The 16,481-nt window shown below is 38.1% G+C and overlaps 1 protein-coding gene across 16 annotated transcripts in view; it reads left to right on the plus strand.

Moving 5' to 3' along the window:
* The window catches only part of ptprt (protein tyrosine phosphatase receptor type T), a 486,185-nt gene that overhangs the window by 324,259 nt on the left and 145,445 nt on the right, over positions 1–16,481 (plus strand). For 5 of the 16 annotated variants that reach the window (XM_074668102.1, XM_074668200.1, XM_074668208.1 and 2 more), the window contains one exon: positions 6,914–6,946. The exons of the other annotated variants lie outside the window; for them this stretch is intronic. In XM_074668102.1, the coding sequence (XP_074524203.1) occupies positions 6,914–6,946 (33 nt within the window). The remainder of the gene's footprint in view (positions 1–6,913; positions 6,947–16,481) is intronic. 16 annotated transcript variants of the gene reach the window in all.

Below are 16,481 nucleotides of genomic sequence, written 5' to 3' on the forward strand. Positions count from 1 at the left end.
CTGTCAAGGCCTCATAAATGTATTAACCGAATATTCAGCAGCATCAATCTTCAGGAGGTGGATTGTCACATCATTTCAGACGTGCTGTAATCTGTTTCACTTCTTGATAATCAACAGCAGACAGAAACAGACTGACTTGTGGTTTTGAAGCTTCAGGTGAACATATATGTAAGCAAATAATATGCAAATCACGACCTCCTAACCCTCCCGTACACGCCAAAAGAGTGACGGGAAGTTAAAACTGAAAAAAAAAATCAAAGTCAAACTTTATGTATGTAGCACATTTTGAAACAACCACAGTTAACCAAAGCACTGTACAGGCATAAAATCAAGGTCAGTAAAATTACAATCAATTAAAACAAATCAAATGTATTTATTTATTAAAAAAAAAAAAAAAAAACTTAAATTGGATAATAATAATTCAAATTTATATATATATATAAAAAAGTAATTTAAAACAGCAGAAAGGTCAAAAGACACAATAAATAGTATAACAATACATAAAGAGTGAGCAAAAAAAGTTGTGATAAAAAAGAAAAAAAATAAAATTTAAACTTTCATTAGTAAAACTGTGACAGCCAATAAATAAAATATTAATTTAATTTAGAAAAATTAAAAAAAATAATGTATAGAAAAATTTAATGTCCATGTTTTTAACTTCAACAAAATTTTATTAATACCATTTCCTGTTTCGATGCCATTTTATGTATTTATTTATGTATTTATTTATTTATTTATTTTACAATAATTAAATTCCAATGTTTTTTTTTTTTTTTTCTGCCAGTATCTTCTTTAGTTTATTTGTTTCTTTTTACTATCATTATTTTTTTTTTTTTTTTTTATTATACTAAACATTAAAGTCATTTTATTGGCTCCTTAACAATGGTGGCTAAATCAGGATAGCAACAGTATCAGAGGAAGCAGGTTGATTGAAGAAACACATCATTTTATGACCAATGGTAGACTCATTTGATAATTATTTTAAAAAATAATTATGATTATAACAATAATAATACCACTTCATGTTGTTTATCTACCCAAGAGTTTGTGAAGACTGGAGGTATTTGATGCTCATGAAAGAGATCTAACCAATATTTAAGAATGCAAAGAGAAATGCAAAGTTACACTAATTTCTGCTGCAGAGATCAAAAGGACAGAGGTCTGAAACGTGGAGTGAAAGAGTCTTAAAATAATAAAAAAGACCAAAGAGTGTCAGAGAATTGATAAAAGGAGCTCAGACAAATAGATTTGGACAGTGGGAGGTTTACTGTATCATGGCGCGTCTTCTGGGTTCATCCATATTTCATGGCGCACACTTTAGCCGCTCGTCTGGGTGGCAGAAAAAGTGTTTTTTAAATCGAAAGTGTTTTACATGCCTTTCAGAGTCCATAAATTATTCTGAGACAAAACTGGAGCGAGCACAACTGTCCAATTAATCTTTCAGGGAGCCGAACATGTGCTCCAAATGGGCTCCTCTTCCCGCCCGAGCCGCTGATGTTTCTGATAACGCAGACATGAATAACGCCGGACGGGCCTGACGCCTTAATGGGGATTCAATGTTTCTGCATCCAGGTGGCCCTGAGGGCTCAAACAAGCAGCGCTGGAAGATAGACTTTTCATAAAGAGGTGGAGAGCAGAATGGATGAATAATTAATCTGCTTGATGCTCCCCAAACAGCGGATGCTTCTGTGTTTGATGCCAGAGAAGCTGAACCTGACGGAGTAATTGAGAAAAGGTGAAACATGGCTTGTTTTCAGGATGATTTCCTTTCATTTAAGCTCTTTAGAATTCACAGCCTGAAGCCGGCGCTGAATTTGTTTCATTTGAAGTTTTTAAGCCTCGGTAATGTTCAGGTCAGCCTTTAAAAACAGGCTTAATGGGCCTGTTTGGTTCAGCTGGCAGAATAAAGACCGTGATGTGAGCCGCTCGGGGAAACGTTGGTTAGAAAGACACAAACAAACAGGTTTCGGTGATATCACCAACATCAGGACGGCGTCTTCCTCCGGGTCTGACTCCCAGCGTGTCTCCACCTTCACGCCAGCTGGACTCAAAGGTGCATTTGTGCAGAAATGACTGAATAATTGATGCCAGACGTCACCTAAAGAGCTGCAGAGTATTTAAATGGTCCTGACAGACCCGGCTGAGTCTGATGGCTGTATCAGATATTTATGTCTGTTACACTTCTGTCGTGCAGCGTCAGAGCTTATGGTCAAATTACTGACGAATATGAGGCAACAACGAGAAAAACTAGCAAAACTGCATTTCCTCGTAGCAAATGTGTTGAAGCTGAAGACGGAAAAGGGGAAACAAAATAGCAGTAAGCCGTGAAACAAAGCTGAAAATGTAGAATGGAGAAAAAGAAGAAACAGTAAATGTAGTAGAAATAGAGGTCAGAGTTGTAGAAGACGAAGTGAAAGTAGTTTGATAAGTATAAGTCCTCCTCTTTTGTGCCCATTGATCTAAAACAGCAGTATTGGGTTAGACACAGGTCCTTAAAAGCTGTAACTGTGCCCACACCATGATAGCTAGAAGAAAATGACGCCATATCATAAACAAGTTAAGACTCTAACGAACACAGTGATGTGTTTTGCATGTTTGTAGAGCCAGAAACGTGCCCGTACCAGTAAAGATGAGAATCAAAAACCAGTTCCTGTTGAGAATTGATAAGAAATGTTTCAATCCACAGAGCTGCTGGGCCTTATGTCGACTAGTCTGCTGCAGCTATCTGAGCTTAGCAGTTTTGATTTTCAGCTTGAAGTTTTCCTGCAGAACTGACTTCATAAAGAAATGTTCATCACTCTCTCTCAGGAGATTCATATCCACTACATTAGAAATGGTATAAATCACCTTACTTACCAAAATAACAAAATAGCACAAGCTTGATGCTAACATATATGGGAAACTGCATTGATATGCTAGCAATTAGCATGCATCAGTATAACTTCAGCTTCAGGATAGAATTTCAACATATCACATCAACTCTTTGTAAAAAATATTGAGAATTTCAAATGTCAAAAGCTAACAGGCTAATGAAAGGCTCATAAGTACAGAAAGGTTCCAAACAACTTAAACTATTGCTATAACCACTTTGAGACACTAGATGGCCTACTTGAATTATTAATATATTACAACACAGTACATCAACATCGCATTGTGTGAAATATTTACCTGTTTCTGTTTAATTATGCCCAGAAATATCCAGACTCAGGGACCAATTACATTTTATTCACTTACAGTATAAACTCAATTAAATGTTGTTGACACAGAAAACCTGTAAAGCTACTTTTTGTACCAAGAAAATTTACAACAGGAATTGATAAGGGGATCCATAAAGAATCAAATTGATAAGGGCATCTGTATTGACAAAATCTTATTAATTCCCATCCCTATGTGCCAGTGATCTAAGAAAGGGGGTTATGAATGGTTCAGAGATGTTATATCAGAAGTTACATGGTGGTGAATGAGAGCAGAATCAGGTTTTGTCAGACAGTTGGCTGCATACTGGCCAAACGGTGTAGTATTTTCTCTGGATATGGATTTGTTAGAAGCAGGAGAAGCCAGCGAATGTTTTGATGCATTTTTTAAATCAGTGGAGTGAAGTTTGTGGTTGTTTTGGCGATTTGTTTGGGAGATTTTTTCATTGTCATCAGCAAATCCTTCACTCTGGGTTTTACGTTAACAGTGAAAAACCTGAAAAGTTTTGTGTTACTTCAACAGTGGAATCTCCCAAACTGTCAAAGATATCTAAAAGTTACATCAGACATGAACAGATGAAAGATCAGTGAACATTTTAAAGTGAAAATGAAGTCTGTAAGTGGAAGTACGCTGAAGTTAAAGTATCTCAAAGTTAAGGGAGTTTTAGGCGGAAAAGCTGAAGTTTTCCATTCGTTTAAATGGGGAATTTTGTCAGAAAAAGCTGAATAAATCAAAACATGTAAGTGTTAGAGATGAGAAAAGTCATAGCACACATGTCCAGAGGAAGCTGGATAGCTTGAAATTTGAAAGGCAAAAAAACACACGACCCCACTGTCTCTGCTGAAAACAGAAACCTGAACCAGGCCTCTTCAAAGTCCGCCCCATAAGACGGTCTGAGTGTTTGTGTGTTTGTGAATGAGCGCAGACGGACTGATCCTCCTGGGTACTGGAGTCCCATCTTGACTCATCGTGTGCTTTTATTCACTCCTTCAGTCGTCTCTTACGGAGCAGCTGACTGCTTCCCTCACAATCACTCTCCTAACAAAGCATAAATTGCACATTCATCCCTCCGAGCACTCAGGCTGATTCATTCACCGATCACTCCTCATCTGCTGCCTTCGATCATCATCACAAAGCAAACCAGCGTCCCACAGCCACGCGCCGCGAACGGGTTAATCACTGATTCTTTTTGTTCTGACAGAAAGTGTCAAAATCACCCCACTAAGTGTTGTTTTGTTATCATTTAAGAACAAAGTGAAATAATTAGCAAAACAAAACAGAAGAATTGATTTGATTGCAGACTTCTTTGGAGTTTGGTGGAATAAACACTTGTTTTTCTCTTTGACGTTGACTTTAGAAGCAGCAAACGGAAACATATCATCGATGAGGGAGTTATTCTTGGTTAAATATACTTTTCTCCTGGAACAGGATGATCTTCCTAAGACAGAGCAGATTGAAAGAGATGAAGAAGTTCAGAATTTATGTCACAGATTTGGAAAATACAAAACATTTTATTTTAATACCTTGAAATACGATATTTATCTGGATGTTTTTCAGGTGAATGTGGCTAAGATGAACAGTCTATTTTTACTGAACATAAGACACCAACACTTGCTTGGGGTTCAGTTTTGCAGAGTTTTGACTATTTCCCTTCATTTTCTTTATTTACTTTGAAATGTTTGTGGATAAAATGGCTCAAACAGAGTATCTGCTTCTTCACACTCAATATTCCAAATCTCGTAGAGTAAAACGTGACTTCAGCGTAAACAAACAAACCAGACTTCTAGTCACAAATGTTATCTGCGATCTCTGAACCAGAGACCCCTAGTGGACAAAATCACACTTATCACTCCCCACGCCACAGGAAAATCACACATCATGTCATTTTTCCGACTTGAGACACCTGACCTCTGTAGGCTTTGATTGTAAAAGTCAGTTTCTGATTCCTTTATGTTTACATTGCTGTTAACCATTACATCCACCAGGGGGCGCATCCCAGAGTTAAAGTTTATGACAACAACAAACTCAAACACAAACATGGCGACTGTGGAGGAGGTGTTGCTAATGTAGCTCTGACATAAAAGACAAAAAAACAGAGGCAGCGGTGTAGGAAGTGGTGTACCTACAGTGGTTGTCAGGCCCTGGTCCACGGACCAGTACCGGTCTGTGGGTCAATTGTTACTGGGCCACACATGAAAGATATTAAACGTACATTATTTCAGTTTGATTTATCATCTGATCCAAACAACGTTTTAGTTTGAAAAATGGCCAGATTCTCTCCATCACACTCGTCTCTGACTCATTCTTAAAGCCAAACCCCCCAAAGCTAGCAGAATAGACAAAAAAAATAAAACATTTTGGAAAGTTTCTTTAGGCAGAGTAAAAGAGCCAGTGAGGAGACAGAAGAAGAGCCGGTCTGTGAAAATATTGTCAGATATTAAACTGATCCGTGGCGCGAAAAAGGTCGGGTAACAGCAACACTGCCCCCTATGGTTTCCAGTGGTACTGCTCCATTTAGTCTGTTTCTGTAAGCTTTATGGACTCAAACTCTAAATTTTCACTTGGGATCTTCACTGTCAGGGTTTTTATTCACTTAGGGAAATACTAACTGGAACAAAGTCAAACTGGATATATTAGAGATTTTTAATTTACTTATTTTTTTAAAAGTTAAGTAACAAAAAGAATAGAAAAAAACTTTTAAAGTTTTACTCAATGTGCTACAGCTATTGGTTTCTTATTTTAGTATCACTTAAATTTAACAGTCAAATTTAGGCTTTAAATTTGAGTTTGGGGCTTTTTGATCTCCACTGTACTCATTGATTTATTTATTTTCTCTTTCTCTATGGGAGTTTTTGATTCCCCCCTTTTTCACTGTGGTTTAATTTTTTATATCTTATTATTTGATCATAATTTTTTTAAATTTTCTTCATTTTGTAATGTGTGAGTGAGTGTTTGTCAATGCGTGACGCACACTGAAAAAAAATCCAGTTGACAGTGTGGACGTGGGGTTAAAGTATTGAAACTTATTTCTGCAGAGAGTCAGGCAGTGTTTTTTCCACTCAGGTGTTTTTTTTTTTTCTTGGGTGTTATACCTGGACTTTATCAGGTCAGTGCGTTGTAGAGATATTCTGAGATGTAAAAACACAAAACCACTTTATTTTCTGAGTTTTTTGTCCTGTACTTTCCTCCTTTGGGCTTTTTTTCATGTCTTCTTTTATTTCAGTGTCATTTCTCTTGTTTCTGGATTCACTGTGGGGAAAAACAGCAATTTGCACGTAAAGTACAGAGAAAAAGAGCTGACTCACTCTGTGCATTTAAACTTTTTATATCACACTTTTTTATTATTCTCCTTCAGGAAACTGGAGTTATACTTTAAAGATTTTACTTTAAATTGTTTTTATTTCCTTATTCTGAACCAAAGTATGAAATGGTTTTTCTCACTCAGCTTATTTTGGGGGGACAGATCATTTATTGGTACCTGGACTGAATCCACTCGGGGACAGAGCGGTTTCCTGCTTCCAGTGTTTGAGCATCAAACTGCTGACGTGTTTGGACACAGAGCTGCAGACAGAAACACAAACTCTAAGAAATGAACCAAATGTTTCTCACCACCAGCCTCACACCCCTTTTAATGTCTCTCTCTATCTTCCTGTTTCCTGTCTTTTGGCTCCGCCCCTTCCTGTCCCGTCCTGTACCTGCCTTGCCCTTGCTCCGATAGAGAGATTCACACATGGAGAACTCTGAGCGTGGGGTATTGTATGTTTACTTCTAGACATCAACACATCCACCCGCCCCCTCACCGTGATCTCACCTCGCATTTCAGTGTTTGCTGTCACAGTTTCCCCAACGCCTGTCGCTCATGGATGCTTCTGGAAAACGGATGTGGTGTTTCAAATTTTTTAAGGTTGAAAGTCAAAGATATCCCAAAATGATGCTCTGTTTACTTAAACATACAAGTTAATACTTCAAAAGTTGGAACAGAGTCCAATTTTAACTTTCAGCCGCACGAATCCTGCAACAGGGTTCACATGCTGCCGATACAAGTTAGAACTTCAACGACCATAGGAGCAAATAGATGAAAAATGACACAAAATGAGCGCTGGAATCAGGCAAAACTCAGACATAATTTTGGAGCTTCACATCCTTTTTCCCAGAGAAAAGCACAGCAGAGATCTGTATCCATAAGTAAATGAAAACCTTTCACAAATCTGAAAGGAAATACAGATTTTAATTCAGTGCAGATGGATGCATTGACTGCAAAATGCCAGCTTTAAATACAACCTTTATATGAGGCAAAACTTTAGGAAACAGAGAAAAGAATGATAAATGAAGCAATTTGATCAATAAATGTTATCAGGTTGAAGTATTACCTTTTCATTTTTGAAACTTCAGAAATGTGCTTTTTTTTTTTTTTTTTTTTTTTTTTTTTTTTTACATTTCATGTTTAAAAAAATGCATTTTTTTACATTTTATTTTTTTTGCATTTTTTTACCTTTCAAAAATCTTTACATTTTTTGTAAAGTTTTGACATTTTTGAAAATGTTTGTGATTGCTTCAAATTGATTTTTTGAATACAAGCAAATTTATTACATTTATTTATATTTTCTATTGTAACGAAGTTTTGCAAATTTTCTGAGTTTCACATTTTTTTGAATTCCTTTCTGTTTTTTTATTTTTATTTTTTATTGAAATAATTGTAATTTTTTAAAAAACCTAAAATGTTTGTTATTTTTACAAAATTATTTTTTGAATATAAGCAAATATATGAAATTAATGTTTATTTTTTATTTTTACAAAGTTTTGCAAATTTTCTGAGTTTCACATTTTTTTCATTCTGTACAGTTTTTTTATTATTTTTTTTTTTATTAAAATTATAATAAATTTTTGATGCATCCAAAATGTTTATTTTTTTAAATGTATTTTTTTTTAAATTAGCAAATTTATTAATTTTTTATTTATTTATTTTTTTTTTACAAAGTTTTGCAAATTGTCTGAGTTTTTTTTTTTTTTTTCAAGTCTTTCCAAAGTTAATTTTTATTTTTTTTTCTCTGTTTTTGCAAAATTTTTTCAAATTCTAAAATGTTTAAAATTAGTCCCTAAGTGATTGTAAACCTTTCATGGGTCCACATTTTACTTGCATTTCCATCAAAAGTGCGTTTTCCACCAGGTAATTTGTTTGTTGACAAGTTGTGGTGTCAAATTTAGCAAATTTACCTGTCGGCCATCTTTTTTTGGTCTTAGGCTTAGGTTGGAAAGCTGCAGTGCTGCTTAAAGGTCAAAACTCTGTTTCCCTGACAAATTATTATTATCTCAACAAGTTTGATTGATCAACCACCTGCTAGCTAGCATCCTGAGAGGTATTTGCGGTGTCTGGTGGTGTTAAAGGTCTTAATCCAGAAATGTTTGCAACACTAGTTTACAACACGGCATCAAAACTTCCAACAGTGTCTGAGCTTTCCACGCTGAGCATGAGACAGAAAGTTCATCCCCAAACCTTTCCCAGTTTGACCATTAACGTACAGTCACTCATGCATCCACTCCATCCCTGCATGTCACCTGTGCTTCGTCTGTGAACGTGCATGTTTCACCACGCCATCGCCTCCAAAGACTTTGGTTTGGGTGCATCAGAAGTCGCCTCTCGTTGCCTCCGTGTGGTGAGAGACGTTTGGATTTCCAGACCTGGTTCTCTGCTCTTCATGCACTGTTGGGATTTTTTACGTAAACTGATATCTGCACACACACACACACACACACACACACTCCTGCTGTTAATTCCTCACACACAATGGAACATGTTCCATATTCTGCTTCTATAGGAGCGGCTTGGCTCATCTCTGTCACACGTTAATATCCAATAACAGGAAGCGAGCCAGCCGCCCACACTGACAGAAGACGGTTGAATAATTAGCTCAACTCTTCAGGTCAGAAATAATGTCTCTGGCTTCAGTAAATATTACAGAGGTGGGAGATTAAGCGAGAGATACGCTGTGAGAATGAAATGTGATGCTACACAAATACCTCCTCCCACACTGTTCTGGGCTCAGAGACAATCCTCGCTGTCGAAGCCTCGGCTCTGAGTGGTTTTCCTTTAATGAAACCTCAGCGTGCATCTGTACGCTGTTTACATCTCCCCACTTAAAAACTGTCATCACCTTCAATCCTCAAAGCAGGAAACAAGGACTGTGTTAGCTCTGTTAGACATTTCAATCTGCCCACTCTGCTGATAAAAAAAAGTGTTTCTCTCGAGGACAAACAGGAAGTTACATATGAGTGAACAGGACGGTGATGGGTCAGTTTGAAGTGGTATCAACAGAGATCCTCATCTAGAAAATCTGGTGACATAAAACCATACGGTTCAGACTTAGAGGGAAGTTTGTCCTCAGGTATAAACATCTTAATAATGGAGAGCGAAGTTAAAACTTGAACTTTAATCTGTGGTTAAACGAACTTAACGAGCTCAACTTCAGCGTTAGGCCGATTGTATGAATGCAAAAAAAGTTAATCTGGATACAAAAACTGAGGCTGCCATGTCTTCATGAAATGGTAGTAACATGTTTTGGTCCAAAAAGCCAATAAATCAAGCACAGCAGCATTGTTTCCAGGCTCTCATAGCCCCTCTGTTCAGAACGCTCTGATTTAGTGGGCGTGGCCTTCATATGTAAATGAGCCACCGCTGATACCGCCCCGCTCTTCCACGTCACTGAGAGCGGCGCCACGAGCTCCTAGTGCACAATGTTTAGAAAACAGAGAAGCTCGTTTACCGTAACATTACAGGCTAAAACAACAGGCTAACTGCAGCTAAAGTTAGCATCCTGAAGCTAACACAGAGACAGGGGGGACACTGAGGAAAAGCTCTTCCATCTGCTCCACAGCACACAGCATTTAAAATACTCACATTTCCAGGGTCCCAGGTTTGTTGGAGGATGGTTGGTAATGCGCCTGGATTCAGGACCAGTCTATTGGCTAGCCCTCTGTTGGACTGTCCAAAGTTGGAAAAGCAGTCGGCCGTGAAGTGACTAGCACACACATGCTCAGTTTTACTGAGTGTAGCTGGAACATTTCCTGATAAATGAACTCTAGACACTTAGTCTGTCTTCTTCTGAGATGGGAAGCTTGAGCATGGAGCTATGTAGCTGTTTACAGCCAAAAACAGAGCAGTGATGGCTCTTCAACTTTGGCATTCTCCTCCCGGGCAGGATGTTCGGGGGTATCTGCTCTAGTGGACCAATCAGGTCAGACTTGCTCCTGCTGGTTTTAGGTCAGGATTTTACATTAAAAAGCTCTACTAAGAACAGGTTTGATCATTAAATATCACATTTTGTGGGCTGGGAGGAAAGACAAAGACCCACACATTTCACTAAAAGACTGAATAAAGTGATTTTTGCACAATATGGGACCTTTAAGATTTGCAAGTTTGTGATAGAGCCCTGAACAAAGCCATTGAGTGATCAAAACTTTCCATAGGAGACAAGAACCATGTGACACCACAGAGCTGAGCTGCTGCTGCTGTAAACGCTGTGAATGGACACAGGCCCTTAACGATGAACCCTCACACTGAGACAATCACACTCCCTCTGACAGAGCAGCCGAGGGCCGTTTGAGCCATGACAGAGAGTGGAGGCGATTAAGCGACTGATGTCTGCCACGTAATGGACTCACATGGTGGGCTCTTACAAGGCCAAGTGGTTTACAGTGTGCTCATATTTCAGCGAGTGTGTGTGAGTGAGTGTGTGTGTGTTTTTACTATAGATCAGTACGAAAACCGTCCAGCATCCTGAGAGCCTCCAGATCTACAAAGACTAAATTCATCCTCCTCCTGAGATGGATTCATCCACACACACACATTAACACACAGGGACATAAAAATCCAAAAGGCCCACACAGAGCTGGACCTGACCCCCATCCTGCAGATGTGACACACGGAGGAATAATGGGCTCTGCTGTATGCTGCGATAAATGCCTGATGCTCCATTTACAGCTGCGTCATAATGGGTGTCAGCTGGCCATTTACTCACACACACACTCACACACACACACACACACTCACACAGATATCTGAGCTTTCTGATTTCGTATGATCACAACAGCTTTGAGGAACAGGATGTCCTAAAGTGGCGTCGTTGTTCTTCTTGTTTCTGAGTGATTTCACATTTTTCTGATTTTTACTCTGACATAGTTTCACTTATTCATCAGTTTAGTGATGCTGTAACGCTGCAGAGGGGGTATTAGCAAATAGAGGAGACTGAGGAGTGTGTGTAAGTGTGTGTGCCACCTTACACACACTCACGTCTGCATGTCATGTTTATTCGTTTGGCTGTAACGACGTGTTAATCAGCGGCGCTGACAGCGTGCATGTGCAACATGTGTCAGCAAAGCAGCATATGTTCCTCTGTGTGTGTGTGTGTGTGTGTGTGTGTGTGTGTGTGTGTGTGTGTGTGTGTGTGTGTGACAGATTGGCGTCATACATGTGTATGGAGTAAATGTGTGTGTTCTTGCAGTCGATATTTTTCATCCCCGTCAGCCGTTAGAGGAAAGAGAAGTATTCCTCCATGATTCACTATTTATATTCATACTGTAGCTATGATTAAGTGCAGGCGTCACATCGTGTGTGTGTGTGTGTGTGTGTGTGTGTGTGTGTGTGTGTGTGTGTGACAGATCAGCAGATACCCCTGATAAGTTATACATCACTTTCAGGTTTGTTGTGTGTGTTTTCTCGATGATATTATTCATATAAGCCAATGATAAACTACAGCCATCACATCAGTATGGAGGAAGGAGTGTGTGTGTTTGTGTGTGTGTGTTTGTGTGTGTGTTTGCAGAAACCCTTCACACAGCTCATATAACACACATCCACAGAAACATGTGTGTTAAACACGCAGAGAGCAGCGTAACATGCAGAGAAGACCCAACTGAATCTGGGGCACGTTGAAGAGCCGATCGCTGATGCTCCTCCAGTCGCAGTAATTTGTACTCGTCGGCCTCATTAATTGCAAACATTTAGGAGCAGTGAAGTGTTTAATGATAAACCAGCCAAAGATCTCATTAGGACTCTTTTGGAGACATCTGTTTTTTGGAGCAAGCAGCCTAAGAAACTTCCAGACTTGTTTCCTCCCATAATTCTTCCCCTAACTAGAGACAAACATTAAAGAGAGGTGTAATGCTTCAGAGTAACAAAGCTGGGTGTTCGAACTGAGCATGTGCAGACTGTCAGTCCTCTAATCTCTAAAAATAGCAGAGATATTCATTCTGTACTTTCAGGAAAAAATAATGGAATAGATGTGTTCAGCCATTATCCAGAACACGTGTTTACGTTTTCGTCCAGTACATGAACTTTGACCTTTTGGCCTGGCCACGCCCATTGAGTTACGACAAATCCGTACATAGCTTTTCATCATCAGTGGGTCTAGTTTACACATTAGAAATTTGAAGATGATCATATAAAAATTCAGGAAGAAGAATGTTCTAATACGTACCCTAGAAATCACCAGAAATCACCAAGAACAGCACCATTACTACCAAACGGCTGTTTGCAGTGACATACTGATGTTTGGGCCTCAAACACCAAGGCCTGCCTGTAGCTCCGCCCCTGTAGAGTTTGTGCAGTGGACAGTCTTAAAGAGGTAGCAGCTAAAACAAAGTGTTTCAGACAGAAGCTGAAATAAGAGTTTATAAAACACCAGGGAGAGAAAGATTTATTTGAGCTGTGTACCATATCAAGACACTACGGGGGCACCAGAGGGACAAAATGAAGACTAAATGAAGACCTTTTAGTCCCAGTTCTGGCTCTTTGGAGAAAAACTTGTAAGCTCTTTAAATTTAATTTCTTAAATTTATTCTATTATTTTTCAGTTATAGGGTTATTTTGGAGTGATTACCCGTCCATTTTGGGGTTAATTGAAATTTAATTTGAAATAAAATTTGGACGAAATTTCAAAGAAACTGAACAAAACAGTCACTTATCATTTCTGACTTGCTTAGAATTAAATCAGGCATTATTTTCAATAATTTATAGGCTAATTTTTTCTCAGTTATCGTGAAATTTGGGGCTAATTTCATAGAGTTAAAAAAAATAGTCTGATTATTAACTTTTTTTGATGAAATTTGCGGAAGTGTAAAGTGGGTAAGATTAAAGACATAAATAGTTTTAAAAAAATGGAAAAAAAATTGTAAAAAAAAAAAAAAATTAAATAAATAAATAAAAAATAAAAAAATATATCAATAAAATTGTAAATAAATAAAAAAACAAATAAATATGTCAAAAAATGATAAATAAAAAAAATAAATAAATACATTTTTGAATATATAAAAGAATCATAAATAAATTTTAAAAAAGATACATACAAAATAAAGGAATAAAGAAATAAAGAAAAAAACAGTTACCCCCTCTTTAAAGTCAAGTTTGTCCTGAGCTGCTCTTTCTCTTTGGCATACTTCTTTAAAATAAGCTGTCTTTTTTTAAGTTACACATTAATTTTCTTGTGTTACAGCTGAAATGAATCTTTTCACTTCCTCATTAATATAATTTTAAAAACACGTCCATCGTTCCTCGAAATCAGTCACGCTTCAGAAACGTTTTCAGGTTAAAATCACAGACGGACCAGACGTGAACAAAAACATGTTAAATATACAGATAGAAACATTCTGTTCCTGTCTTTCCTTTTCATTTTTTCATTCTCACACACACACACACACACACTCAAACACACACACACACACCCTCACACACTTTTGGTGGAGTGTTTTTTCTTTGGCGTATTAATATTTATGAGCAGTTTTAACGGCTGTGGCTTTTACAGCGCAGCTCTCAGCGCGCTGCACTTTATTAATATCATAAGGACAATGTCAGCAGAGTCCTTAAGGATGGTTTCGGCTGTCACAGAGTGTGTGTGTGTGTGTGTGTGTGTGTGTGGAAGTGGGGTTTTGGATGAAGGTGTGGATGTCGGATGATGTGTGTGAGTTTGCACAGGTGTGTTAATGTCGTGGGGTGTGTGTGTGTGTGTGTGTGTGTGTGAGGAGTGTGTTAAATATATGCATGTGTCAGCTTTCTTCCACTTCCTCCTGAAGCTTTTATCTTTTTGCTCTTTTCAGGTTTTTAGATGTGTGGGCAGATAGAGGGATGGAGGGATGGAATGAGGCGTTAATGAAGGGATGGATGGATAGAAAAATAGATCCTCAGAGTGAGAGATGAAGGAGTTAATACATTGATGAGTGAGTGAGCTGATGACTGAGTGAAAGGATGGATAAACTGATAATTTTACAGGTAAATGATGGATGATAGATAGATAGATAGATAGATAGATAGATAGATAGATAGATAGATAGATAGATAGATAGATAGATAGATAGATAGATAGATAGATAGATAAGTGGATAAGTGGACAGATGACTGGAAGTAAAGACTGATAGATTGATAAATGGATGGATGGATGGTAAGATGGATGTATTTAAGAGATGGATGAATAATTGGATGAATAGATGGAATGATGAATGAATGGAAGATGGATGGTTAAAAGATGGACAGATTGAAAGATGAGTGGAGGGAGATGCGCACGTTGGATTGGTGTACACATCTAAGGAAAGATGGATTGATGGATGGATGAATGAAAAAAAAGGATGGATGGAGAGAACAACTGAAAAACAAATACATTGATGAGTTGGTGAAGGAGTGGATCGAGTGACTTATACAGAGATGGATGAAAAAAAAAAAATGTAATGGATGGATGGATGGATGGATGGATGGATGGATGGATGGATGGATGGATGGATGGATGGATGGAAAGAAAGATGGATGATGATATTCTTCCTCCTGGTTGTGTCTGACTGCAGACGCTACTGTCACACGTATAAATACCTGAAATATTACCATGAAAGTTGTTTTGTATTTTTTTACGGATGAGCCCTTTAAACTGAAATCCTCAAAGCATCATGACTCTTTATCCATTCACTCTTTATTCAAACCTCCATTTTTTTCTCTTCCTCTCACGTCTCATCCTGTCTGTCTGTGTCTGAACCAGTCTGTCCGTGATGGAGGCTTCACGTGTGCACTTTGACTCATTAAAAACAAACAAACAAACAAAAAAAATAAGATGAGCATTTGTTTATAAAAAAAAGAATATCAGGTATGATCAGATGAAGTAATCGGACAAATTGAGGCCATGTCCACACGTAGCGGGGTTTATTTTACACCTTTATTCCTGTCATCCACACCAAACCACATTTTTACGTCATTCCAAACAGAGATGTCAGATGTTTTCTAAAATTTTGTAAAACTGTTTTTCATGATTTTATGTTTACGCCAGGAAACTGAGATTTTAGCCGACCTCAATCGACGATAAACAGGGATAAACTCATGTCTTAGAAACAAGACGCCATATGATTCCCTCTACATTCTCCCTCGTCTCTTTCTGTCTGTCGTGGTCAGAGCGACTTTTTTTTCAAAGCAAACACATTTTTGCAAAGTGATGACCAAGCGGCAACCTCCAGTCTGAGACTAAGAGACAATGCTGAAGTGCTAAAATCTGCTGTTTCTCCAGTGTTCGCTTGAGGCTGGCTCCGGAAGTAGCGGAAGTCACAAACACACCAAGTCAAAAAGCAGAAATTAACCTTTTTACAGCCTGGTTCAAAAAACGTCTCCTGTCTGAGTCGATAATTTTACTACCAGCTCCCACTGTACGGGGGGTGAATTATTTTCTAACTCGGCCGTTCAGAGGATATTAAGATCGCAAGCTCCCCCAATAAGAGGCACAGCTGAGGGTCACGTGATTGACAGGCGCCCTATGGCTGTAGGCGAAGCCCTTGCCACTTCCAATATGGCCGCTATAGCCGATCTGCTTCATTTTCTGTTTCAGAAACAGACGGGTGACGTCGGCGAGACGACGTCGCTGTTTTATACGGTCTGTGGGATAAACTGACGTCGTATTAGTGCGACACATTCACAGCAAACAGACTTCAATACCATGAACTGCATTATATGAGTGATGAGACAGCTAAGCTAGGAAAAGCTAACTCTAAGCTAACATTACAGTATCCAGAAGCTATATCATGTAGCCTCTGAATCCTGTAACGTTAGCTTAGCATAGCTTCTGTAGCCAATCAGTCTGACACATCATCCCAGCACTCACTATTATGGTCAAGTGCTGCTCTTGTACTGTACTTATTTGTTTTTATGTAAATATGTAAATAATAATATTATTCTACTTTTCTATATTTCTTCAAATTTCTGATTTCACATTATTTTTCTATCACTATTTATTTGTTATAGTTATTGCATTTATTGCACTTTTTTG

This window comes from Halichoeres trimaculatus, unplaced genomic scaffold (genome assembly GCF_033239565.1).
Source record: "Halichoeres trimaculatus isolate MK-OKI-2021-1 unplaced genomic scaffold, fHalTri1.1 fHalTri1_scaffold_1, whole genome shotgun sequence".
In the NCBI taxonomy this organism is placed as follows: Eukaryota; Metazoa; Chordata; class Actinopteri; order Labriformes; family Labridae; genus Halichoeres; species Halichoeres trimaculatus.